Source organism: Pteronotus mesoamericanus, unplaced genomic scaffold (assembly GCF_021234165.1).
Source record: "Pteronotus mesoamericanus isolate MK-2021 breed Mesoamerican mustached bat unplaced genomic scaffold, CSHL_Meso_final contig_78, whole genome shotgun sequence".
Lineage (NCBI taxonomy): Eukaryota > Metazoa > Chordata > Mammalia > Chiroptera > Mormoopidae > Pteronotus > Pteronotus mesoamericanus.
Window position 1 is genome coordinate 16,773,601 of NW_026555258.1, and position 27,115 is coordinate 16,800,715.

At 55.1% G+C, this 27,115-nt stretch overlaps 1 protein-coding gene across 2 annotated transcripts in view; it reads right to left on the reverse strand.

Moving 5' to 3' along the window:
* The window catches only part of COL27A1 (collagen type XXVII alpha 1 chain), a 129,010-nt gene that overhangs the window by 22,423 nt on the left and 79,472 nt on the right, over positions 1-27,115 (reverse strand). The window contains exons 26-41 of one of the 2 annotated variants that reach the window (XM_054584494.1): positions 26,969-27,022; positions 25,163-25,216; positions 24,879-24,932; positions 20,581-20,634; positions 15,043-15,096; positions 14,431-14,475; positions 14,302-14,346; positions 13,970-14,023; positions 13,014-13,067; positions 12,095-12,148; positions 10,613-10,666; positions 9,575-9,628; positions 5,369-5,476; positions 1,370-1,423; positions 1,157-1,264; positions 80-133 (exon numbers count right to left, since the gene is read on the reverse strand). In XM_054584494.1, coding sequence (XP_054440469.1) covers positions 80-133; positions 1,157-1,264; positions 1,370-1,423; positions 5,369-5,476; positions 9,575-9,628; positions 10,613-10,666; positions 12,095-12,148; positions 13,014-13,067; positions 13,970-14,023; positions 14,302-14,346; positions 14,431-14,475; positions 15,043-15,096; positions 20,581-20,634; positions 24,879-24,932; positions 25,163-25,216; positions 26,969-27,022 — 954 coding nt within the window. The remainder of the gene's footprint in view (positions 1-79; positions 134-1,156; positions 1,265-1,369; positions 1,424-5,368; positions 5,477-9,574; positions 9,629-10,612; positions 10,667-12,094; positions 12,149-13,013; positions 13,068-13,969; positions 14,024-14,301; positions 14,347-14,430; positions 14,476-15,042; positions 15,097-20,580; positions 20,635-24,878; positions 24,933-25,162; positions 25,217-26,968; positions 27,023-27,115) is intronic. The other variant, XM_054584495.1, reaches the window with a different exon arrangement.

Consider the following 27,115-nt stretch of genomic DNA (forward strand, 5'->3'; position numbering starts at 1 on the left):
GGTGGGAGGAGGGGGGCCGGAGGACCCAGACTTGCAGGACAGAGTTCCAGAGAGAGAGAGAGAGGTGAGATTTCCTTACATCGTAACCAGCCAGTCCTGGTTCTCCTTGGGGCCCCATCCGTCCTGGAGCACCCTACGAAAGGAGGAGACCCGCGTTGGTATGGAGTGTGGTCCTCAGAACAGGGACTCAGGCCCAGTCTGTCCCCCAGGCTCCCGCCCAGTTCAGCCCTGGCATGTCTGTTTTGCCCAGAACCCAGGCTGGCAGAGGTCAAGGTGAAGAGCAAGTGTCGTTGTCCCCTCTGTCCTGGAGCGCCCCTCCTCCCTCCAGCCCTTCCTTCGTCAAGATCCAGTGATTCCTGAGCGCTGATGGCTCAATTTTCCCCAATTTTGTGAGCAGAATGGTTATGAAAAATTAAATTATATGAGCTTACCGTTCAATTCTATCAAAACCAAAGACAATGAATATTCGAAACTCACTGCTTCCTAATTGTTTTACGTTTTACTATTTGTTAGCTACGCTCAGGAGGTCATCACGTCTGTCACATCTGTGCGGTGGGAACACTAGGGACCGGAGCGCTCCTGCGCGTGCGTCTCCCCCCAGCCTCACATTCAGTGACATCATGTCGGTAACTTGATATCAGCCCTGGTGGCAGCATTTCTACCATGGAAACAGGCGAGTGCCACAGGCCAGCACATCTGAGATGCTGCGTCCCCCTCGTCTGCCCCGCCCTCGCTTCCTTCTAGGGTCCCCTTCCCTCTGCAGCTGTCACGCTCCTCAGACCGGCAATGGCCTGGGCACCGTCAGTCACCCAGGGGGCACCAGCAGCTTTGCCCCGATCCCCATGAATCTATTTCCAGTTCGGTAAAAACATGCCCAAGGGTCTGGCTTAATAAGAGTAGGATTAAGCAGGACTTGTTAATCTGGGTCTTGAGGAGACCCACAGGCTCTGTCAAGTGGCATAAAACTGTATTGTGTGGAACTTTTCCAGAAGAAGGTCTGTAGCCTCTGCAGGTTCCCAAAGGGATCTGTGACTCAAAAGAAGTGGCTGGGACAACAGACGTTCAACTGACACTGGAGTGGGGGACACCTCCCTTTCTGCCCTCGGCCCCTCTGCTCCATGACTGACACCAGCCCACCCACCCTGAGGGTTCTCACCGTTGGTCCCAGGCTGCCCCGGGACCCTTTAGGGCCTGGGGTACCAGGGGGTCCGGGGTGTCCAGGGGCTCCCATCTCACCCAGCTGTCCTTGGTAGCCCTTGGCACCCTGCAGTGGGAGGAGACACAGGCTGTCACCAGGCTTCGGGGGGAAGTGGGGGAGAGGAGGGGGGACGTGGGCGGATCAGGGCAGGAGGAGGTGTAAGGGTCTGACCTTGGCTCCAGTCCGGCCCTTCTCGCCTTGCTTCCCTGGTTTTCCTTCAGGACCCTGAAGGAAAGACAGAGTAAGATGAGAAATGAGGGACCATTGGCACAGGTCCATCCAGCATCACAGCACTAGCTCTGGAGGCCAGCCGCCCGGGTTCACAACTGATTATGCACTCAGTATCCACATCACTTTGAGCATGACCTCGGCCTGTGATTGGCATATTTGTCTGCAAAGTAGGGACAGTGGTGTTTGCCCTACAGAGCTGAGGATTCAACCTGGTGGTACAGTATCATGCTAACAAGGTGCCTGGTCCATAGCCAGCGCTGGATAAATAGGTGTTGTCATGGTTACTGTCCCAATGAGAACACCTCTCTGTACTGTGTTCTCTCCACGTGCCATGAAGTGTTCTATCTTCCTAGAGACCCTGAGGCCCGATTCAGACCCCCTCTCATTGATGGTGACAGCTAAAGTGCCCACAGGTAAAGAGACCTGCTCAGGACCCTCGCTGACCCATGGCAGGGCTTGGATTCCATTGCAGATCTGAGTCCCTGTCCAGGGCTCAGGGTGGCTCAGGGTGCCTGCTGGTGACACCAGGCAGGCAGGAGAGGTGTTCTAGGTCCTCCCTCATCTCTGAGATGCTGAGCGTCACTTCTGAAAAGCCCTGAGGTCACATCCCGCTAACAGGGTCCCTCTCAGGACCCAGGGCTGAAGGGGCATGGTATGGCCCCAGGAACATCAGCGGCCCCCCCCCCACTCTCCTACTGGGGCACCCAGGACATTCCCTTTAACAGGCCATGCTGCCCGCCCCCTGCCAAGACATCCCCCAAATGCTGCTCTCCCCTGCCCTGCCTCCAAGGGGGGGCCAATCTGGCTTTGTCACCATAGTTATCAAGGGAACTCAGGTCAGTAGAGGTTGAGTGAGTAAGTGTAGTGTGCATGTGTGAGTGAAATAAGAAAGCAGGAGAGGGGAAGAGAGTTCCCACCCTGGGTCACACTAGGTTGGGATATAGGAGATAGAGCAGGCAGCATTTCTGGCTTGGAAAGGACATCCCACCTGTCCCCAAGAAAAGGCCCTTGAAGGCTCAAACCTCAAAGGGAGCTGGGAAGAATATCTACATTCTTGGCAGGCACCAGAGAGCTGGTTTGATTCGATCCCTTTGGCTGCATGAACAGAGGCACACGCTGCAGGATGAGGGACGTGATGGTCCCATCTGGGAATAGGAGCTGCCCTCTAAGAGGAGGCACTGGCTAAGGGTGATGGAGAAGGGGTAGGAAGAGGGGATCCTAGAGGAACAGGGAATTACCTGGGCTCAACCAGAGGAGCTCGATTCCTGTCTGCCCATTTCAACAGACGCCTTGAGGGTGGCTAGTGAATGAAACTTATGTGGGGGGGGGGCATTAATTTAGCATAAGGGACAAATGTCTGCTCAAAAGACACAAAATGACAAAAGTGTATTGGAGAAGATGATTCTGTCCCGAAGGAAGGTGCAATCAGACCATGCGGGGGCCTTCAAGAAGTCAAGAAGTATCGGTGCTGGAATGACCAAGCTGTGTTATATCCCAGTGCTTGAGTCCTCATGTGACCCTGGACAAGTTCCTCCTCTTCTCTGCGCCTCAGTTTCCCCAACCTTTATATATGAAGGCTTTCAGCTGGCCTTGGACTGTCCCATATGGTGGCCCTTAGCCACAGATGGCTACTGAGCACCTGAAATGTGGCTACGGTGACTGAAGAACTAAATCCTTAATCTGATTAAATTTGAATTAAATTAAATTTAAAAATGGACAACTAAATTATTGGGAAACATTGAAATATATTAGGAATAATGGGATATGAATCTACATTTTTCAACCGTTTATTTTATAAAATCTAAATACAGATCAAGTTTTTTCAGTGAAAATTTAGCATCTGAATTGAGAGGTGCTATAAGTGTAAATTACACACTGGGCTTCAAAGATTTAATGCAAAAAAATGCAAAACACCTTGACAATAATTTTTATACTGATTACATGATAAAATGTTTGTACTTTGGGTATATTGGGCTAAATAAAATGTTACTACAGTTAATTTGACCTGTTTCTACTTACCTTTTAAAAATGTGACTATTAGAAAATTTTAAATGATAGACATGGCTTATATTCTGTTTCTATAAGACAGCCATGGACTTGACAATTTCAAGGTTTTTTGCTCCTCCAATAATAAAACAATGACAATTGTCACGGCCTCAATGCTGGCCAGGCACTGTGTCTACCCTCTACTTCGTATCTCATTCAATTCTCACCACAGGACTGGGAAAAGGAGACTATTTATCCCATTTTAGAGCTAAAGAAACTGAGATTCAGTCAGATGAAGGCGTTGTCTGCAGGTCACCCAGCCAGGTTAGAAATGAGACACGAATCCTCAGTGTCTAGGTACCCCTCAGCCCAGGCTGGTCCCAGTAGGGGACTGAAATCAGGATACAGGGCCTGATGGAATTTGCTGGTGGCCTGAGGTGACTGCAATGGCTGACCCCTTGTCAGAAGGAGAAATGAGTCAGCGCCAAAGTGCTCAGTACAAGGCCAGGGAGACAGAGTCTCCCCCAGGACAGGGAGGGCAGCCGGCCACTTGTTCTGACGAGCCCTCTGCAGCTGGGAGCTTCCCCGTGGTGTGGGAAAACCCTGAGCAAGTGCTGGCACTTCCAGCGGGGTGAGCCTATGGGGCGAGAACGAAGACTTGCACTGGGCCCCCGTCCATTTGGATGTATTTCTGGAAAGGCCCTGATGGCTCATAAAGTTCTATTTTTAAATACTCAGCTGTTTCCAGGCCACAGAGTGGGAGATATTCATCCTGCAGCCCCGTTACAAAAAAAAGACTCAAATGTAGGGTTCTCACCACCTCTGTCACCCAACACACACTCAGTCTGGCCTCAGTGAACCTCTCTACAGCTCTAGTGTATGAGAATTGGGAGCGACAGCAAGACAGGGACATAAGGCTGCTGCCCCCGCCCCCGCCCCCGCCCCCACCCCCACTAAAACAACCGGCATCAAATTAAATTTAATGTCCACCGTCACCACCATTGCCACTGCGGTCACCATCACACGCACTGCCACCATCATCATTGCCATCATCACCCACATCTCCACCATTACTACCATCACCAACCCCATCATCACCGCCGCCACCATCATCACCACCGCCACCATCATCACCGCCGCCACCATTAAAACCTCCTCCCTCGCCATGTCCACTGTTATCATCATGGCAACTGCAACCACCATCACCCGCTCTACCGCCACCCTCACCACCACCACCATCATCATCACCTCCAGCTTCCAGTCATTTACGTTTCCAGATTCATAAAGACAAGCTTTTATATTCCTGGTGCACTTTTCAAAGTGCATTCTTATCCAAAGTTTCATTGACTCTTCATAAACGAGAAAACCAAGGCTCGGAGAGAGGCAGCGATTGGTCGAAGGTCATACAGACAGTGGGGGCCTGAGCTGGATCTCAGCTTTTGGACTTGAGTTCCAGCACTATTTCTGCCGTGTGTTTTTCCCGTTCCACAGCCGTGATACTCAAAAGCTCACTAAAAAAGAGCCCCTAGAACATTGGGACTCGAGGTAACCTCAACACACATTCCTTCCAAATTTTTCATCATACCAAGGGTTGGACCCAAAGAGGGCAAGGGCAAGTGAAAGGTCGCGCAGCAAGGCACTGATGGAGAATGGGGCTGGCACCCCTCCTGCTGGATCACCCTGCTACATTCGGTGTGGCTGAATGTGGGGGCTGGGCTGGATGTGGTCAGCAGGGGCCAGATCTGTGCAGGGTATAGCAGCCAGCTAAGGAGAGTGATATTATCCTGACAGTATTGGGGAGCCATGGAGGTTTAGGCAGGGGAGGAAGGACCGCAGCGGAAGACCCTTAGGTAGCTCCTGCCAAAAGGCCCCCCACCCCACTGCCTGAACTAGGCACAAGTGTTATTTGCTCTCCGGAGCCCTAAGTGCTGGCATGCAGCCATGCACACTCACCCGGACGCCAGTGATGCCAGGGGGGCCGGGGGGCCCATCATCGCCCATCAGTCCCTCCTGGCCTTTCTCGCCACGCTCACCATCAGGCCCTGGGTCACCCCTGTCCCCCTGGGTGGGAAGGGCATGAGGAGAAGAGAGAGAGAGAGAATAATTAGTCACCCAGCCCAGCAGAGGGCCCAAACCCCAGGGTGCATTCAGATGTCCACAGCTAACCAGCTTCTGGATTCCCTGATGGTTCTGAGCTGCCAAAAGGGTTGGACTGGCATGGCTCTGCCGGCACAGGGAACATCCTGACCTGGCAATTGCTAGTATCCGAGCCTGGGCCCAGGAGAGGGCGGCTCAGGGAAGGGAAGACCCTGGCCATGCGCACTCCTTGAAGTTTACGGGAAGGGGCCAGGGTCAGGAGACTAGGGCTAGTTCTCTCCAATGTAGATACATGGGGAAGACAAGAATTGTAATACACTGAAAAAAATTTTTTAAAAGATTTTATTTATTTATTTTTAGAGAGACAGGAAGGTGAGGGAGAAAGGGAGAGAAACAGGAATGTATGGTTGCCCCTTGCATCTCCTTTCCTGGAAACCTGGCCCACGATTCAGACATGTGCCCTGACTGGGAACTGAACAGGCAACCCTTTGGTTCGCGGGCTGGCATTCAATCCACTGAGGTGCACCAGCCAGGGCTAAATTTTTATAAAGAAAAAAAAAATACACCCAACTCTGCTTCTTCGAACTTTTTCCATTTTTCTGAGATGCATTTTCAACCTTTGCTCACATGCAAGCAGTTTACAACATTAATAAGAGGTAATAGTTTTGATTGCTATGTACCAGTCTCAGCAGCGAAACAACGGCTCCAAGGTTACACAGCTGGTTAGCAATAAACTAAACTTTAAAGGCATAATCCAATCAGACTGTACAGTCCTGTAATTGTTTTTGCTAATGTCTTTGTCTGCTGTGAGCACGTTTTCCCATTGCTGCCCACTCTGCGTAGTTCTCATTCCCACTGGCTGCAGAGCATGCCCTCTGGCGAGAGGGTGGCCACTAGCTCTTATATAGCACTGGCCATGTCCTGGTCTTGTCTGGCAGGCGGGCTGTGCCAGAAGGGGGCCTAGGCTGCTGCCCTTGGCCCCATGGCAGAGCAGGTACAAGGGGTACAGTGTAGGCAGCGGCCGCAGAGGGACAAGGCAGCGCCCATCAGAAGGCTGCCCCCTCAGGGCTGGCGGGCCTGGTGGGACCTACGGCCAGTCTGAAGGCGGCCCAGCTGTGACGGGGCGAGCGGCCCTCAGGAGATGGTATGAAGTCATGGGTATGAGGCAGGGGTGGGTGGGGGAGCCGGCCTGGAGAAGCAAAATGTCTTTTGTCAGTTTTGTTTCCTGGTGCTACACTTTACGAGGGACACAGATAAACTGGTGTGCATCCAGGAGAAAGAGCGGGTTCAAGAGGGTGTGAAACTGGAGCATGGGAACAGGATCGTTGAGAGCACATGCAACAGAGCCCTGCTGGGGCCTGGGCTCTGGGCGCATGGGGCTGGTGTCGGGGATCGCCGGGGCAGCTTCTAGCTCAGCCAGGGAGGGCTTTCCAATGGAGAGAGGTCCAGAGATGGCACAGATGAGGGAGAGCCGCTCCAAGCCATTGAGTGAGCCAGCACAGAGCAGATCTGGGCACCAGAAAAGGGACAGGCAGGTTGCTTTCTGAGGTCCCTGCTCACTGAGATTCTTTGGTTCCGAGCATTGCCTGGCATGGAGACAGGGGGCTGGCCCTGATGATCCTCTCACAGGTGCCCCTGGCTCTGGGGTTCCCTTTTCTGGCCTGTCATCCCGGGCAGCCTGCTGTCCTAGCTCTCAGAGGCAGGTAGTCATTCAGGTGGCTGAGTGGTTTGCAGCGAGGAACCCTAGTCCGGGGTCCTGCAGGAGGTCAGGCTCCAGAGGCCTCCCAGGATCCAGGGATCTTTGTGGATCCCATGCAGAGTGGGCTCTGGGGGTTCTAGAGAGTTCCCGAGTTCTAGGACATCTGCCAACACTCAGAAGAGCCTTATAGGTTGACTAGCTCAATTCTTTCAGCTTACAGATGAGGAAACTGAGGCCCAGGGAGAGGCAGAGACTTCCCAATACCACACATAAGTCAGGGGTAGAGCATGGTGAGCGCCCAGGGTTCTGGTTCTTCTCATTCAAGGTTCTGCGCCCAGGAGATAGTACCTCCCTCACCTCTGGGGTTACGCTGCCGAAGTTCCAATCTCGCTATCACTTCTCAATAGCTGTCCAACCCTGGGCAAATTCCCAAATTTGTAAAATAAGCACCGAAGTGTTCCTGTGAGGGTTGAAAGACAGTATTCCACGTGACAGTTTAGCACAGCCTCTGGCGCACGTGCTGACTAGGAATCACTGCCACTGTCCTTGCCACCGTGATGGGCTGATCATCAGTACTCAGAAGAAATAATCAGCATAAAAGCACTCTGTAAACTATGAAGCGCTGTGCACCGCCCAGAGGTTGTTTTCACCATGAAGGTGCTTCAACAACCCCCATGGAGAAAACAGGCTCTCTCCCGGGATCCCCAGGAGGACCAGGGAAGACACTGCACTTCTGCGTGACTCCTCTAGCCCAGGGGCTGCGGGAGAACCGGCTTTGGAGGGAGTGACAGGGGAAGCAGTCAGGGCCGAGGAGCTGCGACAGGCGAGTGGGGAAGACCGTGTGAGGCACCAGGCCTGGGGGCCCTTACCATCGCACCTCAGCCACGATTCTAAGGAGAAGCAGGCGACTGTGCTGAGGGGGAGCAGGCCTCAGTGTTATGCCTGCTTTCTCATGTGCCAAGTGGGGACCGTAGTGTATCTGGCTCACAGGGTGGCCGGGAGGATTAAATGTGTTAATTCATGTGAAGTTCTTAAGGTAGGCGGTACAAGCCCACCGTGAGCACACAAAGCATTTTAGCCAGAATGATCTTCAACGTCGCCAAACAGGGAGCAGGCGCTTGACAAAGGGTGTGGAGGGGCTGTGGGGATGCCCTGGCTACCCCCCAGGATGCGGCAGGTGGGAAGGGAGAGAGGCAGGCAGGGGGCGCTCTTGCCCCTGCAAGAAAAACACGGGCAGATGGGAGCCACCCAGGGGTCATCGCAGAGGCGCCCTGGGAGAAGGGGAAGCCCCAGACCCCGAGCAAGAGAGGGGAGAGGGCAGTGGGGGGTGCAGGCCTAGGGATGGGGGCATTCAGGCCCAGAGAAGAGGGGTGCTCCTCTGCGGTCCCACGGGGAGTAAATGGATGACACAAGGAATCCTGGGACATGGCACTTGGCACCCTGGGCTGAGGAGCTGACTCACACGGTGTTACAGGTCAGCCCTGGGGAAAGCCAGAGAGGGAGGCCGGGCCAGGCCTGAGCTGGGGGCAGGGCTGGTGGCATAGGGCAGTGCTCGCCTGCCCTGGGGTTCGAGGGAGCCGCAGCACCTCCTTGGGGTTCTAGCATCTGTGGCTGACTGATGAATCCATGGGACGCGCCAAGTCTGAGTTCAGCGCACAGGCTTTGCTGCCAGTGAGCCACCCGGGTTTGAGTTTTGGATCCTATAGACATTGGATGAATACACTTCTGCCTTCCCCCAAACCTCAGCCTCTTCCCCTTTAGAGTGGGTACACGGTATGGGGAGCAAGCCAAGGCTTGGGTCTTGGCTGTGCTAATTATTAGCTGTGTGTCCTTGGGCAAGTTGCTTAACTTCTCTGAGTCTCGGTTTACCTAAAGACAGAGCTGACCCCATAATATCGATCAAGGTGATCCACTTCAAGGACGTAGCATAGTACCTTGGACATGTGTGACTAGCCCTCCATAAGCGTTGGGTTGCAGGTCATGGGTGGTAACAATTATTTTCCTGATCTTTTAGGATAGTGGGAGATAGTCAACATCCAAGCTGCTGGCTCGGGTCTGGCACCACCCGTAGCCAAGAGAAGCTGCAGTTTTGAGGAGAAGGGAAGTGGGGAGGAGTGGAGAGTGGGGATGGTCCTCAAAGCCGCCTGAGCCGGGTGGGGACAGTGGGCAGGGTGGGGCGCGGGCACTGGACAGGGCTCCCCCACTCTCAGGGGGAACCAGTGGGAGCTCTGCTCTCAGAGCTGCATGGGAACCAAATGCTTCTGGGAGAAAACAGGTATCGGATAGGAGGGCAGAGGGGGACAGGTCGAGGCAGTTCCGGAACACCCCCTCCTCCCCAGACCCTGAGCCCGAAGGACACTTACCTTCAGCCCGTCGGGCCCTGCAGGGCCACTGTCACCCTCGAGGCCCGGCTCTCCCTGGAAAGTGTGATGGGAAAAGACAAGAAAGTGTTACTGGGGAGGGGGCCCCATGTGCTTTAACTTCCTCCCCTCCTTGAGGCAGGACCCCCGATCCCTCACCTCTAAGCAGCGGGGCCCTGGCACACACACAAACAGTGGGGGGCTGAATTGTGAGTGAACAGGAGGCCGAGGCACCCACTCAGTTCCCAGAAAGAAGAGGCAGACCCCCAAGCACAGCCCACTGTCTGCAGGGTAGGCAGCGGCCAGGGCTGCATGAGGTCTCGAGGTAGAAATTGCTGGTCACAGAGCCACCCTGGTTGTTTGGTTAGACTGGGAGGCAGTGCAGCCCAGCAGGGCAGAAAGGCTTTGCTGTCAGGCAGACCTCAATCAATGCCCCCTCTGGGTTTCCCGATCTCCGGCGGTTTGACCACAAGCAATCTATTCAGCCCCCATAGGCGTCTGTTTTCTCCTCTAAAAATAGGGCTGATCCCACTTCCTTTCAGGGTTCCTCCAAGGCACAGTGTAAGTGCCTACTAATGGTAGCCACTGGCGACCCTGTTCCCGGAATTAGAGTGAGCCCTCATGGAACCCCTTGGTGTAGTGGAACCCCCTTTCTCAGGTGAGGAAAGCGAGGCCAGCCCTCTGACTTTCTTGCCAGCAAGTTTGGGAATGACACCCAGACCTTGGATTGGTCCAAAAAAAACCAATTTCTTGGTTGCAGGCCCCCTCAGAGCCTTGCACATGCCACTGCTAATGTGCAGGAGGGAACGCGGCGCAGGCAGTGAGCCCCAGACATTCTGACCGCAGAATGCTTTTCTTTGAAGAGCCCCTCCCCACTGTGAGAATGCTGACCCACCCAAGGAGCCTGAATGAGGCTCCAGAGATTCCTGGTCTCTTTCTGCAAGTGAGGACACAGACTCAGGGATGTTGAGCAGAGCCCTCCCCGACCAAACACCCCTGAGGGAGGAGCTTTCCAGGGGGAATACATTTGCTTTGACTTACCCGCTGCCCAATGAGGCCCTGCTCCCCAGGGGTGCCCAGAGGCCCAAGGTCACCCTAGGAGAAACCAAACATGAGTCCGTGGGGGTGCGTAGGGTCAGCCCCAGCCCATACAAGCTCTGATGGGGAGAGGGGACAGCCCTCTCTTCCCAAGAACCAAAGAGAAATTGTAAAACACCCACCAGAGCCCCTGTTCCAGTCAGCCCAGGCCACGCCTCCCATCATCCTAGCTCACACTTATATAGCGCTCTTCTAGGTACAATCGACCCTTTAACAATGCCGGGGTTAGGGACACAGTCGAAACTCTGCACGTAACTAGAGCCACCCCACGAACGCCGATTCCCAGCCTCAGATTTGACCCTTGAACAACGCAGGTTTGAACTGCACCAGTCAATTGAAGAAAAATCCTCATATAAGTGAACACACGCAGTTCCAATCTGTGTTGTTCAAGGGTCAACTGCCCATTTTTATTTCACATATTTTATTCTCCTAACAGCCCTAACAGGAAAGGTATTTTCATTTTTATAAATGAAGACACAGAAGGGCCAAAGGGTTAAGTAATCAGCCCAAGTACATGGCTCAAACAGATTCACAGGGCGTTTGACTCCAGAGAGGATCAGATGCAGAGAGGGCAACCCTGGCTGGCCACTGCTTTTCCTCTCCTTGAGAGCCTTGAAGAGAAACCCAGTAAGGAAGAGGATCCAAATAAACCAGAATCAATGTCACCGCCTCTCCAAGAGACCCCAAAAGGGTCTTTCTCCTGTGGTGATGTCCCAGCTACACTCTCTCCCTGCTGGTGTCTGGGGCCCAAGGAAGAAGCAGAGCTCTGAGCCCGCAGACCTACCCTACCCTGAACGGCCCCACTTCTATTGGTTTTATCAAAGGGGTGGTTTTCTGCATTGTTCGAGCGAAGGATTCTGGAAGCCAAGACGGACAGTCCCAGGCCTGGTCCCCCTCCCTCTGAATGTCTGGGAGACTCAGGCACAGATGAGGGGTGATCTGCCTCTCGTCTTACAGCCCCTCAAGGACCCGCCTGCCTCAATGATGCCCTCAGGCCGCGAGCATCGCTCATCAACTTTGGGGCCTGCTTAGGGAGCAGAGTCTTCTTCCAACAGTTGAGCAGGGAGAGGCTCTCCCCCCGCAGAGCCCAGGTATCAATGGGTGCCTAATTCCCAGCAGGTAATGAGGGGCATCGGTGCTGAAATGCAGATGGTATCGGGAGGCCAGGAGGCAGGGCCGCCCCAGCGTGGGGGTGGGGGCAGGTGCCAGGGAAAACGTTGCTGGGCAGGTGGTGGGGGCGGCGGCACTGGGCCAGCTGGGCCCAGTGCTGTGGCCATGGCCGGGACCCACTCCCCAGCTAGGTGTACAGAGAACCCATTATCCTGGGCACAAGAAAGGCCCGTTTCTCTTTGGTGGGGAGCACGTGGCTGCCAGCAGGGAGCTGGTTTCAGCAAGTCATTTTGCTCTTCTTTCATCCCTCCTCACCTTCATCCCGGCTTCCCCAGGCAGGCCCGGTTCTCCCACTGCACCCGGCGGCCCCTGCAAGAAAATGCCATTGGTCCCTTCCAGAGCAAGTTCTGGCCCCTGGTTGTAAGGGCGGAGGTAACTGAGGTAGGCTCAGAGAGAGCAAGGGACATGCCCCAAGTCACATGGTGTGAGAGACGCAGAGGGGTCTGGGAGCTCGGAGCTGGGACTAGGGGAAGGGAGGTGATTGGCTCAGGCTGCTAAGCCTCGGGGCTCCCCAGAGGCTGCTAGAGCCCTCCCTCTCCCCAAGAGTGTGGTTTACCACATTAGGAGCCCCTTGGCAAGCACTAGGAGGAAAATTTCATGATTCACATAAGGCCGGGGAGGAAGCCAGCAACTGCTGTGTTCAGGGCTGAGTGATTCCAGCCCTTCGCTCCGCAGCCGGGCCAGGAAGACAAGGGCGGGAAGCGGTCCTGAGTTATCACCATTAGCATGGCTGCATAAACCCTGGGTCTCCGTTTTCTCCCCTGGATAAGGCAGGGGTGTCTGAGGCTCCTTCCGAGTGCCTTACTGCATGACCTTAAGAGGGCTGATTCTACAATCAAGCCTCGGCTGGGTTGAAGTCCCCGCAGGGTGAGGGCGAGGGCATTGCTGCTTTCCCTGGTGCCAAAACGGAGGCACTGCCCACCCCTACCCCCACGAGGGTTCTGGCACCCTGCATCCCACCCGTGACCCCTGGGGCTGGGTGTCCAGCTCTTCGCCCTCTGCCATCAGAGTGTGTCTACCTTTTTGGCCAGGGTGCCTGCTCTTCAGTCTCTGCGGCACACAGCACACAACCTACTCCCCGGGCCTGGACAGACACCCCTACGGAGGCAGGCTGGGCGGGGTTGACACCTCCTTAGCAGCATCACAGGACAAACAAGGGTCCCTCAGCACTCACCTTGGGTCCCATCTCTCCTGGAGGCCCAACAGGTCCCTGGGGTCCCTGAGGGCCCTAGAAGACAGACAGATACACAGTTGGGAGAAGCCAGCCTGGGCCGTCTTTGGGGTCTGGGGCTTAATAATGCAGTCTGGGGCGGGGGTGGGTGATGGTCAGCACCCAAAACTCCTGGGACCCTGCAGCCCACACACCCACCCCGGACCGTGTTGAGGGTCCTGGTGTCTCCAGCATATCTCCTCCAATCCATCTGCACACTCTCCTATTCATCCACCTAAAACCCAGTGGGGCCCCTCCCCTGCCCAGAAACCTTCCAGCTCGGAAGCCTTGCCCACTCTGTTCCCTCTGCCTGGATGCCCTTCCACCTCAGATCCACTTCTGGAAACCCCCACCCTAGGCCCTGGTCAAGCCACCACTGTTCAGAAGGGCATCTGCTTGGGCCTCAACCTGTGGGACTGCAGTGCAGCCTGGGGGGACAGGAGCCTCCCGGGCTCTCCCTGCCCCATCGGGCACTCTTCCTCCTGAGCCCCAGGAGACTCTGCCCTCTCCTCTGCATCCCCAGCAGTACCGCCTCCCCACGGGGCTCCCGGACACAGGATGTGCGCCGCACCGCCCACCCCGACCCCGCCCATGTCTGGCTCTTGCCCCTCCAGCTACACTGGTCTCTGTAGTTCTCAGTCAGCTTGTTAGTTTATTCTCACCCTCCCCCCTTCCTTCCCCTTCTCACTGTGCTAAGCACTCTCTACACATTCTTTTACTTCATCTCTAGGACAGGATGACAAAGTAGGGACCATTACTCCCAGAGGTCCTGAGCTCCCCAGCCAGCGCTCTCCCACCCCAATCTGATGCTGTCCCATCAGCCCCAGCGCTGTCCCTCTCCAGCTTCTCTCCTTGGGTGGTCCCCGGCCCACACCAGCTGCCTGAGCGAAGATGCAGCGAGGGAGGGTCAGGGCACTTACCGGTTCTCCTGGGAGGCCCTTGGTGCCTGGCGGGCCCGAGGGACCTGGGATGCCCTGCAGAGACAAACAAAGGTGACTTTAGTCCCTCCATGGTCTTCTCCACCCTGCCTGTCCCCTTGGCCATCACAGCTTATGAGGTATTATCCCCTCCATCCTCTGCTGGGTAAGGATGGGTCACTGATCCCCAGGGAAAGAGGCGCGTTGGAGGGTCTTCAGTGCAGCAAGTGGGCAACTAGAAACTTTGGAGTTTCCACAGCAGGATGGGAACTTGGCTAAAGGGGCTATTATCTTCCCACAGAACCCACAGATTTGCAAGGACCAGCGATACTTACAGGAAAGCCTCGTGGGCCCAAGTGCCCTCGCTCACCAGGTGCACCCTGGAAGCACATTTGGGTTCATTAGAGGCACATGTCACAAAGCAGGGAGCGGGGCGGGGGGCTGGCAGCCGTGGCCTGACGTACCTGCTGCCCAGGCTGGCCCAGTCTGCCCTGCGGTCCTGGAGGGCCCTGCAGGAAGCAAAGCACTGGGAGATGGAGCGGGTACTCGGGAGGCCCCTTGACAGAGGGGGGACCCACTCTCCCACAAGAGATATAAGGAACCATGGGTTCCCCCCTCCCCCCAATATGCAGGTGGGGAAACTAAGGCCCAACACGGGAGTGGCTTGCCTTAGGAGCTCTGGGTCGAGAACCAAGGACCACGTGTTCCTGAAGGGTCTAGAAGCAGCCTCCCCTCTCAGGGGCCCTGGAGGGGTTTGGGTTCAGGGGCCGGGCCCGGAGGCCATGTGTGATTCCTCCTCACTCTCTCATTCACATGCTTTCTCTCGCTCTCGCTCTCGCTCTCGCGCTCCTTCTCCCTTCCCCTGATCCCATGCTCGCTCCCTTGCTGCTTAGTGGTGCATGGGGGAGGGGGGCAGAAGAAGTGGCCGGATGACCTCTCAGGAACTAACACACAGCCTCCCAGGGACTCCTGGCTGACCCCCGGGGGCCTGGCGCTGAGGGGGCGTGAGCCCTGTTTCCTGGATTCTTGACCTAGCACAGGAGGTGAGAGGAAGGGCAGGCCATGGGGGTCCATACCTTCAGACCCCGGGGCCCCTGCTCCCCAGCTGGTCCGTCTGGTCCTCGGGGGCCCTGGAACAGGGAAGAGGGACTAGCACAGTGGACAGCAGGGGTCTCCCTCGGGCTGGGAAGCAGGAGGGTGGGGCTGCCCGGAGCCTTGGGCTTTTCGCCGAGTTAGGCTCCCTCATCCTCACATTTCCCTGCTCATTCTCACCCTGCGGCTGGTCACCCCGTGTGCTATGTGTCTGCTGGGATGGCTCTGTGGATGGCTCCCATGGGTGCACTCAGCTAGAGGCCTTACCATTCCAGAATGGGGTCAGTGGTGCCTTTAAACTCCGTTTAAAGAGACCTTGGGTGGTTGGCCAGCCAACCCATTCCACAGACAGGGAGACTGAGGGCTACAGCCAAGAGACACATGGCCAAGTCCTCAGAGCCAGGTCTTCAGACTCTGCAGTTGCATGATTTTCCCAGAGCGCACCTGGGCATGAACAGGTATAGGAACCATAGCGCTTGGGGAAACTGACAGAGAAGGGCCGGCTTGTGGCCACAGGTCCCTCTCCGTCCAGCAGTCCAAGCTCACTTAGCCAAGCCCACACGCGGAGGGGGCAGGAACAGGGCAGGGGTCAGGCGGCTGTTCCCTGGAGTTCAGGACTCAGGTCTGAGCCTCGAGACAAAATTCTTGGTCTTTTGAGAGCTAGGAGGTCTCCAGGGCAGGTGGAATCTCCCTTCGCCCCCACTGCACAGATGGGAACACCAAGGACAAGGTCAGTGAATTGTCTAAGGTCCTTTAGCACATTAGCAGCTGGTATCCCTTCCAGGGTTCCACTACTGCCCCATGTTTCCCCTCCATGGGATGGGACACAAGATGGGATAGGGTGCCCTGGGAAAGGCCACCATGGAGAACACTGTGGTGCCCATTCTACTGGGGGTCAGAGAGGCAGCGTTGGAGAGATAAAGAGGGACCTAAGAAGGAGGCTGGCGCACCCAGTCTGGGAGCTTGTGGACCAGCCACAAAAGGGGATGGCAAAGTGCCTGGGTGGAGGGAAGATGAGAGATGAGAAAACAAAGGAAGAAATTATTTAAAAACCGAACAAGGAAATTTTTGATTAAAAATCGAGCTGGAAAAAGTGACAATTGCTCTTATCAGCTGCCTGGGGCTCTGGATGCTTCAACTCCGCGCCACAGCCTTAAACGGTGCTTCACTGACTAAATCAGCTAGATGAGAGGTCCCGGGGTGGCAGGGGCTGCAGCTGGGTGGTCCGGTGGTTCATCTGGGAGCCTTTGTTCCCATCGTCACCAAGCCTAGAGAGCCCAGTGGGAGTCCAGCGCTAGGCACATTGGTGCCCAGGAAACTTTCCATCTTAGGGACAAGGGATTGCCCCTAGCTCAGGCTGTTATCTCAGAAATGGGGATGAGAAACCTTTATAATGCCCACGGGCAGCTCAGCACCTGGCCTGTGTAGTAAGTGCTCATTAAAACCTGGTTCTCCAGAGGAGGCTGCAGGCTCCCAAGGGTCAGGAACACAGAGGAATAGCTTGGTGAATCTGGATTCAGTCCCTTCCTCAGAATAGGCAGCTTACATCATGCTGCGTACAGCCGGCTGAGAGTTTTCACAGGTTCAAGACAAGGGTTGATTACAGGGTGTGTGGGTGCAAGTTCTGGGTCTCCTGCCAGCTTGCTGTGTGACCCTGGGAAAGCCCCTTCCTCTCTCTGGGCCTCAGTTTCAGGTGGACAAGAGCAGATAATGTGTTAGATTTAACCCCCCTACCTCCCGCCCCATCATTGACAGGGGCCTGGTGGAGATGGAGCCAGACTGGGGTGGGGCGTCCTGGGCTCTGGGAGCCAGAACAGAGGCTGAACAGAAGGGTGGGCACCTGGGCCTTTCTGAGAGATGTCTTCTGGCCGCTGGCCTCTGTCTCACTGCGACATAAACCTCCCCGGAAAGGAAGAGCTCTGGGAGTGGAGCAGAGGCCCGGAAGGCTCAAGGGCTCAGCCCGAGTCACATAGCCCCCTGTTTATCCTAGGAGTCAAGGCCTTTCTTGAGAAAGGTTATGTGATCTGTAATAATAGTAACAACAATAGCAATAGCAGTAATAATAGTGAAAGCTATTGTCCCCATTTTACATGTAAGGAAACAGCCTATGGCCACACAGCTGACAAGGAGGGGAGCCAGAATTCGAACCCATGTCAGCCAGATGCACATGGTTCCCCACCGCTGCCTGTCACTGTTTATCAGTGTGGGAGTGAGCTCCCCATCACAGTGGGTATGCAGGTCAGGGCCAATGGGGGCCTGCCAGGAAGGCTCTGCGCTGGGGCAGGGTGTTAGAGAAGACTGTCTCAAATTCCTGTTACCTAGGGGACTCTGCTATCCCCTGGGAGCACCGGAGAGCTCCGGAAGCTCGGGCTGGCTCAGGAAAAAGAAGACCGACCTTCCTATCTGGAGGGAGAAGGAGGCAAAGGGCCCCAGCCACCCTCCCTCCCCATCAGGGAGAGGAGCGAAGGCAGCCACACACCCGCACCCTTGCTCCAGCCACTCTGCAGCTTGTCCTATGTCCTGCAGGTCCTCCTTTCTTCCCCAAAGGAACACAGCTGCCCCACTCTGCTGGAGGCAGGCCTGGATTTCTCTCAGAGCCACATGTCATGGTTCTCGCGGAGCCACTGCCCAGGAAGGTATCTGAAGTCATAGCTGGGGCCTTGGTGGGAGGAGCCCCTGCCCAGGACAGAAAATCTGGCCAATGGCAGCTCTTGTGAAAAAGAGATGGACGATCAAGAGGGCATAAATACATGCCAAGCACACCCTGCACACCGCTGCCTGTCAGGAGCTGACCTGTGCGAGGTGCTAATGAGGGGGCCATCCCATGAGGTGGGCTCTGCTGCTGACCCATTTTACAGAGGACAACTGGAGGCTCACAGAGGGGAAGTCGGGATTCAGGGCTCAGTCTGCTGGTCTCTAAGTCCCACCCACAGGAGCAGAACCCAGTGTCAGCACCTGAATCTCAGAATCCTCCAACTCCCTCAAAGTGGGTAAGTGGAGGGAGAGCGGAGTCTCCCATTGTCTTCTCCATCACCCTGCCCCAGCACACAGCCTTCCTGGCAGTCCCTTGTAGGCCCAGACCTGCATACTTCATCTGATGGGGAGCTCACTACCACACTGATTAACAGTGACTGGTAGTGGTGAATAAAAGTGGGCATCCAGCTGACTGGAGTTCAAAGTCTGGCTCCTCACAACCTCCTCCTAACATCTCCTCCTAAGCCTTAGAGAGGTTAAGACACAGGACTGAGGTCCTAGAGCCAATAACTGGGGACACTGAGGCTTCCCCTTATACCTGTCTGACCTCAGAGCTCCCACTCTTTCAACTAGGGCCCGTGGGTCCAGACTCTGTCTGTCAGCCATTCTCCAAGAGCAGAGGGGTCCTATCCTGCTTCTGGTCCATCCTTTAGCGCTCACGATTCCCAGGGCAGGAGGGTGGGGGATTTGGGGGTGGGGGACCACAGGGCCCATCTGCACATGGGCAGGGAAGCAGGCAGGGCCTTGCAGATGGAACTCCAAGTCCATTGTCCATGGCCCATATGGGGAAACCAAGGCCTGGAGAACAGCAAGGCCTTGCTAAGGTCACAGAACAAGCCAGGAGTTTCCAGGGCCTGGGGATGGGCGCTGCCCAGAATTGAGTTTTTCAGCAGCACAGCGGGTGCCTCTCTAGGTTCCCACCACCCCCAGTAATTATCCCATCTGTGCAGCAGCCCCCAGTGGCCTGTTAGGCCGGGGACCTAGAGGGCAGATCCCACAGGGTTTGGGATTAAAAAAAAAAAAAAAATCCATTTTCTATAAAACGTTCCTCAGAATAGAGGCTTCCGACACCCATGAAAAGATGAGAATTCAGGTTAGAAATCATAATGTGCCAGGATTTACTAGTTCACTGTTAAAAAGTACCTTATATTTGCTCTTATTTGAAATCAATGAGTAATTATATTTCGCACATAGGATAGTTGGTACTTTACCTACATTAGAATTATATCAACCTTTAGATGGACATTTACATTGTTTTACTTTTAATCTTGTCAGATCCCACAGGTTTTGCATTCCTGCCAAACCCAGCAGGCGGGAGGGGCTCGTGGTCCTGAAGCTCCCCTCCCAGCCTTCGACTTTGATGTGGTTGGGAGCTTGGGCTTCCTCAAGCAGGAGATACATTCTTCCAGCCTTTGCTGGGAAGGAGTGCACATGTGGGCCTGAGCCTTTCATCAGGAGGGAGGGGGCAGGGCCTGGGCCAGTGTAGCTCACCCTGCAGCTAATGTGGCTTCCAAGGGGAAATGTGCATGAGGTCAAGGTGGGACCTGGCTGTCAATGGGCCATGGGCCACTTTCATAGACCCAGGACATGCTGGGAGGGGCTCTGCAGGGCAAGAGGAATGTCTCTTAATCCTCCCTTTCCCAGGCTGACTGCTCAAGCCATCTGGTTCAGGGGAAAATTTAAAACCACTTGAAATTCAGCCAAGAGGAGCAAAACCATCACGAATCCCTCGTGTGGCGCTTGGCTAGCAGGCCTGGGCTGCGTGCACTACCTGTGCCATCTCGTTTCCTTTCGACAGGGCTGCATGGCCTAGCACCTGTGCACCCGTTGCTCTCCCTGCATGACTGAAAGTAAGGCTGCATTCAGTATGCAAAAGAGCCAGAGTCACTGGGTTCAAATCCCAGCTCTGCATTTTCTAGCTCTGCAACTTGAGGCAAGTGGCGTAACCTCTCTGTGCTTTAGTTTCCTTCTCTGTAAAATGGAAATAAGAATAGCACTCACTTTAGAGGGTAGCGTTGAAGATTGAAGAGTTAATGTATGTGATAAGACAGTGCCTGGCACATAGTAAATACTAGCAATTACCTCTTGCTACTGTGCTCGGGCCAGTCCTTGCTTAAAACTCTCTATGGCTCCCCACTTCCCTTGGAGCATAGCCCATAAGCCTAGCTCTGGTGTTTGAGGCCCTGCTTGGCTGGGCACCTGCTAATTCTTGGTCTCATCCTTCTCCCCTGCCCATCTGTTGAACCAAAGCGGATCTCTAAACAGGCCACACCTTCTCTCACCTTAGGGCTTTCCCTCTGCCTGGAATAGGGCATCACTCAAGCCCTGGTCCCTCCCTGAAGCCTTCCCTGATACTCTGTCCAGCTGAGGTGCCTTCTCCAGACTCCTAAGCTGCTTTATGCCTCCCCCGAAAACATGCTCATGACCCTAAACTGTCTGTTTGACCCACTTGATGGAGTCATAAGGGCAGGCAGGTGCTAGTAGCTGTGGTATTGACAGAGCCTCCAACAGTGGCCTGCACAGAGTAGGTATAAATAAAAGGTTGCTGAATAAATGAAGGAACAAGAGCCCACTTGCACCCACTAGATGGCAAGGCCTGGTGCTCAGCAATGGGCTGGCAAAGGCGGCTGGGATCCTATAGTGAGCCTGGAACCCTGCCTGGTGCTGTGAAGGTCAAAGATCTCAGGACTGGGCAGGGGGCAAGGTCCAGGAGGTGGTCTCTCCAGTAAGTGACCAGTGTCAGGCCCCAGAGGCTGGGCCCCACTTACCCGGCGTCCCTTTGCGCCCCTCATGCCTGGTGGGCCTCGAGATCCTGGAGGACCCTGTGGGGAGGAGACAGTGTTTGGAGAAGCCCTTTTTTAGGGATTAAGTGTCACACTGAGGGCTAGGAGTACAGGGGCAAAGCTTGGCCTCAGGAGCAGCCCCCTGCCTGGGCTCAGCAGCCTTCGTATGAAAGGGATTGGCCCAGTGGACGGTCTGTCCCACTAGGAAAAGCAGGGGAAAAGCTGCCTGGAGCAGGAGTCTGCCCTGGGTTCAACGGGGGTCTCAGCGCCCCCTAGGAACCCTACGTGAGGACAGGCTTCCCTGGATGAGCCATTTCCTTTTTCACCTCAAAATCTACAATCAGAAGCTACATGACATTTCTGAAAAAAGGTCTCTTCCAATTCCCATTTCCTCCTTTCTGCCCCCATCAGCAAGGTGAATGTGGCATCCCAAGTTCTGTCCCTGACCCCAAATATCAGCTGAGAGCTAACTGAGAGCCTAAAAAGAGCCCTGGGGTAAGAGGGAGAAGACCAGGCCACAGCCCTGAGGTGAGGGAGGGGAAGGGGAAGCTTGCATGGCAGGGGAGGGTCAAGGGTAGAGAAGTGGAGGTGGCGGGGAGGCAAAGAGAAGGGGCCAGGCCTGGCCCAAGGGGGATGCTCAGTTCTCTTGGTCTGATGTTTGAATGACAAGAAGAGGCACAAGAAAAAGACAGGGAGGGAGGGACAGAAGACATAGGCTTTGTTCCTTGAATTCTGGGCACCTGGTCCAGTACAGGCCAACGACAGAGATTTAGAAATCTGTTGAAGGAATGATGAATACACGAACAACTTAAGAGGGCAGAAGGAGGTTGGAAGGGAGAGAAAGAAGGCAGAGAGGAAGCGGGCGTTCTCACTGCCTAACTCCTCTCCCTGGGTTCCAGCTGCAGCTATACACATCGAGCAGCAACTGCCGGCCAGGACCCCTCCCACAGCTGCAGGAGCCTCCCCACTCAGCCGCCTGTCCAGGACTGGGCTCGCTCCTTTTACAAGGAAGAGTCAGCCTCAGGCCCCTCCAAATACCGGGGAGAGGACCCTCCATCTGTGGCCTCAGGAAAAACTCCTCCAGCTCCCCACCCCCCCACGCCCCTCTTTTCCTATGGCCTTGAGGGGTGTGGACCCCCCGACTGCTGCTGCTGATGTGACAGGCTGGGCCCCAGCCTGACCCCTTGTCAGCAGAGTAATAAACAGAGTGAGAGCCTATGCGTGGTCCCCAAAACGGGCAGATCTGGCTCCCGGATGGTGGAGCACACAGGGACTGGGTGAGAAGGGATCACTTTGTGAAGGGATCTCTGACTGCGGAATGCCTGCCAGGTGTCACTGGGAAATTTCAGGAGCCAAGTCTCCACTTAGACGCAGTAGAATGGAGTGTTTAAATGAGCCAACTGCTTGCTCCACCAGAGACATAGGTTCAAATCCCAGCCTGCCACTTAGTAATTCTGTGACCTTGGACAAGTGACTTAAACTCTTTGGGCCTCAGTTTCATCAACTAAAAAATGTAAATGAAAGATAGTGGAATGAATGAAGGAACAAGAGCCTGTCAGCGCCCACTAGATGGCAAGGCCTGGTGCTCAGCAATGGGCTGGAAAAGGTGGCTGGGGTCCTGTAGTGAGCCCGGAACCCTGCCTGGTGCTGTGAAGGTCAAAGATCTCAGGAGGTAAGGAGAGTCCCTGCCTCCAAGAGCTGCTGAGAAGACAAAGTGACCTGGAAGGTCCCCAGGAAAGGGCAGCTCTGAGCTCTCTTAAAGGAGGTAGTCAGAAACTGGAGAGCTCAGGACTTGACTGCGTCCCCTCCCCTACTCATGGAGATAATAACCTTGACTGACCTCAGGGCCTGTAGAAAACATGGATGTTAAAGTGATTGGAAAAGTGGGAAAATGCCAACCCGGTGTGAAAAGCATCATCAGAAATGCGTTAATAATAGTTTTATTAATAATCGTGGTAATTAGTGTAGCTAACAAGTAGTAACAATTACAAACTAGTAGTAATTATTATTCCTAATGCCATTCCTTAAGCACTTAGTATATGCAGGTAGTTTGCTAAGCAACGACATCATGAACTGTATCCTTCGTCTCGTGACAATCTCATAATGAAGGTAGGACTGTGCTGGCTTACAGATGGGGAAACTGAGGCTCGGGGAAGCTATGAGTGTTGCCAACAAGCACACAGCTAGCAGGTGGGGGAGCCAGCATTTGACTCACATGGGTCTGACTCTGCGATTGGGTTTCTGGGCCTCTGTGCTCTCCTGCTTCCCCTCCGCACGAGGGGGCAGCTGGCCGGCCGGAAGGAGCCCCAGGGGATCAAGCGCACCAGCCCCATAGTGCAGCGGTGAAGGGGCAGTGGCCACCTTGGGATCTGTCTGATCTCACTAGTCTGAGCCAACCCATTGAACAGATGGAAGCACGGAGGAAACGGGGCGGGAGGAGGTCAGTGGGGACACCGAGGCAGGGAATTCAGAGGCCAGCACCTTCCTCCCATGCCTTGCCCTGGGCATCCCCACTGTTTGCCCACCCCCCACAGCCCTCCATTTTGTCCCAGCAACTCCTTTCCAGGCTTTCTTCTTCCCAGACGGGGACAGACGGGGAGACAAAGGCCCAGGGAGGCTGAAACCCAGGGGCACAGGAGCTAGACTTTGATAATGGTCCCTGGCATCCTTGTACTTGGGCTTTGACCCCGGGCACCTCCCTCGCTGACAGGGTCTAACCACGCTATTTCTAGGGGTGTCTCCTGGGCCCTGGTACTCAGGTCCTCTAAACACTGGGGAGGGAGAGAGGACAGTAGCCTACGGGGTGGGTCGCTGGGACCCTCGGGTTCCAAGCAGGGCGCCTCAGCCTGCAACCAGTCCCTCCAGCCCCAGGCCAGATGTGGCTTTTCCTCCTCTTCATGAACTGGGAAACAACATGCCACTGGGGGCCCAGGGTGCTGGCTTCTGACCGCAGCTCTGCACTCGGCACGTTTTCTACATCATCAGGGCTGTGGGGGGCAGACAGAGACTCCTGTTGCCTGGCACCTCTATGTTCAGATGATGGTTGCTTGCCTGGCACCGGCACATAGTAGGTGCTCAGTAGAGGTCTGCTAATGAGCTAGGGGATGTTTATACTTGGCATTCCCTCTAGACAGCGAGACTCCTAAGAGCAGATCTATTTCTTATCCATTTTGTGCCTCCAGAGCCAAGCACAGGCCCCGCATGCAGTAGGTGCATGCAAAAATTAAGTTGGCCTTGCTTCCTTAATTGGCACTGAGAACTGGTGTGTGCCCACTTTCCTGGGGTTCAGATCTTCAAAGGCTCTTGTACCCTCCTTCATCAAAATCTAGGGAGCCCCTCAATCTGGGCTTTGAAGGCACCCGGGCAGCCTGAAGTTATTATCCCCCAGTCCTGCCCGGGGATTCTGACTGGGCTGAACCGCCTTCCCCCACACCCTTCCCACTTGCTTGAAGCACACCCCCCCCCCCCCACCTCCCAGAGGGGGCTCCCAGCCCTGAACCCTGGCCTTGGCTGAAGTGTGTGTCCTTGCCAGTCTCCACAGCCTCCATCAGCCAAGGCAGAGAGACAAGAGTTCCCCGAGCTCTAGAGGAAGCCGGCTCTCCCTATCCCCACATTACCCTCGGGGGAGTAGAAGGGGCCCCTGAATTTGGGTGCTCTTACCACACCACTCCCCCAGCCCTCCTGCCTCTCCCACCCCTCTCTGCCTGGGATCCTCAGGAAGATTCCAGGTTCCTCAGTGATCACATGAAGCCCAGAACCCCTGCATCCTCAGCTCTGACCCTCAGCTCTTTGTCCTCAGCATTTCCAATTTCTTCCCTCCTTTCCCGGTAGCAGGTATTTCCTATTTATTGGGTCCTCTCTCGCCCCCAAGCCAGGATATAACCTCCTAAAGGATGGACAGGGACAACTTTCTGCCTTGTGGATGGCTGCATCCCCAGCTCCCAGCGAGGCCCCAGGCACATATTACACAAGATTTCCCGAGTAAATGAACAAAACCATGATGGGGACAGTGACCAAGATGCCGTGTAATGAACATTGCTATGTGACAAACATCAGCCGCGTGGTTTCCTTTAACTTGTGCAATCACATTGTCATGACCATAATTATTTTCTGTTTTTCAGCTGAGCGAAATTTAGGCTCAGAGTTCAATGATCTGCCCTGCCAACATAGCCAGGGAGTAGTGGAGCTGGGACTTGAACCCAGGTCTCTCTGACTCAGGCCTGGATTCCTCATCCTTATGTGACAGTGCATTTGAGCCCAGGGAACATGAGGGCTTTGCTTACCGGGGGTCCAGGCTCTCCGGGGGTCCCAACACCACCTGGCATTCCAGGATGACCCTACTCAGAAAAGAAAAGGAAGGACTCAGAAGTGGTAGGTGCCACTTTCTCCTTCAGCCCTGCCTGGGCTGGCTCAGCCCCAGCCCCGGGACACAGGGCAGCGGCCGGGCCCCCCTGAGGGAGAAGGAGCAAATCATCTTGAGCGCCTGGGGTAGGCAGAGGCAGGCAGAGCAGAGCTGTCCCCATGGCTGTGACTGGAGAGGGTAAGGGGGCGCAGACTGGCTCCTTACCATTGACCCCTTGGGTCCAGGCGCTCCTGGGGGTCCCATCATGCCCCGGTCACCCTGTGATGGAGACAGCAATTCAGGGAGGTTACAGCTACAGGGCGGCTCGGGGTGGGGAGGTGGCGGGGGGGCAGGTACAGAGGACAGTGCATGCGGCCTTCCAGAGGCCAAATAGGGAAAGGAACTTGCCCAAGGTCTATAGAGTCCCTGCCTCGCTCATGGACACATCACTCCGGGCAGCGACAGCGGAAGAGTCAGGGTCTGGGACTTCACTCAGCAGAAGCCAAGACGCCCGGCAAGTCCTGGGAGGCCTCAGCTGCACTACAGTGTCCCACACAGTGGGCTTCCCTCAGGCAAGGATGGTCCTGATTAAAGATACGCTAATCGCACGTCTCCGTTGATCTGGGCCCCCATCACGTGGTCCTTGTGAGGCCTGGCACCCCCTGGCTGGCCGTGCTGAGGTGGAGATGGCAAGGGAAGGTATTTCTTTCACTCTCCCCACCCCCTGCCCAAACCTAGGAGAATCATAGATGTAACTCTTTCCCTCTCAACCCATCCTGGCAGACCAGCAGATGGTGTGTGTAGCCAACGGAGCTCTGGCAGGGAGGCAGGGGCTCTGGGTTCGAATCCTGGCTTTTTGTGAGGCCCTGGTTCTTATTTTCGCCCACCCAGCCAACAAACACTTATTGAGCATCTACTATGTGCCCAGCACGATATGCTGGACCCAGAAGACAGAGTAGAAATAGACAGATCCTGCTCACATGGAGGGAGACCCAGAGCATTAGAAGGCGGTGCACACAAATCACCGAAACAGATGTACGCGGGGGTGCGACAGTGACAGAGTGGCTCTTGGCCACTAAGGCTTTTCAACAGGGGGTTTGACCCATGTGGCCACAGGTGTCCCGGAGGAAGTATAGACTGACCTGAGAGCTAAAGAATAACTGAGAGTCATTTAGGCAGAGGGTGGGGAGGGTGTGAGTGGGAAGAGCATTCCTGGCCGCAGGAGCTGCATGGTCCGTAGATGAGGAGGGACATGGAACATTTGACAACAAGAGAAGGCAGAGTTGGCTTTGATATCACACCATTGTTATGCAAGATGTTACCACTGGAGGCGACAGGGTAAAGGGCACGCTGGATCTTTCTGTACTTTTTTTTTTTGCAACTTCTTGTGAATCTCTAATGATTTCAAAATGAAACGTTAAATTAAAAAAAGAAAAAAAAAAGAGGGAGGGGAGGAAGAGGAAGAGGGGAAGGACAGGAGGAGAAAAATGTGGTGACCAGAGGGTGAAGGATACAGAGAATGATGAGGAGGGAGGCTCAAGATGAGCCTGGAAAGGGTCAGATGGGGGTCGATGCTTCCCCTCTCTGGGCAGATGGATGTTTCTCCATCTACACACTGGGGTTAACACTGGCTCCCCCTGAGAGCCTGCCTGGGGGTGACAGAAGCCCACAACAAAAAAGCAGGTGCCCTCCTGGGCCCATGGGGGGAAGCGGGACGCCACAGGCTGTTGGTGAGCTGGGCACCAGCACGAGGCAGAGTGGTGTAGCAGGCAGTGTGGCCTTGGGTCCTGAAAATGGTTCAAATCCCTGCTCTGCCACTTCCTGCCTGGGTGACCTTGAGCAAGCCACCTCCCCTCTTTGAGCCATGGTTACAAAAGGGACAAGGGTTCCTTGAGGGTCCAGATGCCAGGGCAACGAGGAGAGGCCAGGAGAAAGGAGTCTGAAACCCCCAGGCCAACTGGCCCCTTCATCTTTTTCAAATTGCAGAACACAAGCCCCATTTGTTTATACGTTCCCCTCAACACAACTTACCTTCTCTCCCACGATTCCTGGCTCCCCAACCAGGCCAATGAATCCCAGAAGTCCCTGCAAGAAACATTTATGAAAGCAAGAGAAAGGAGGAAGCAACGTGAATTCAGGGACGTGCTGAGTTTCAAAGGCAACTTCCCTGTGGCTTCC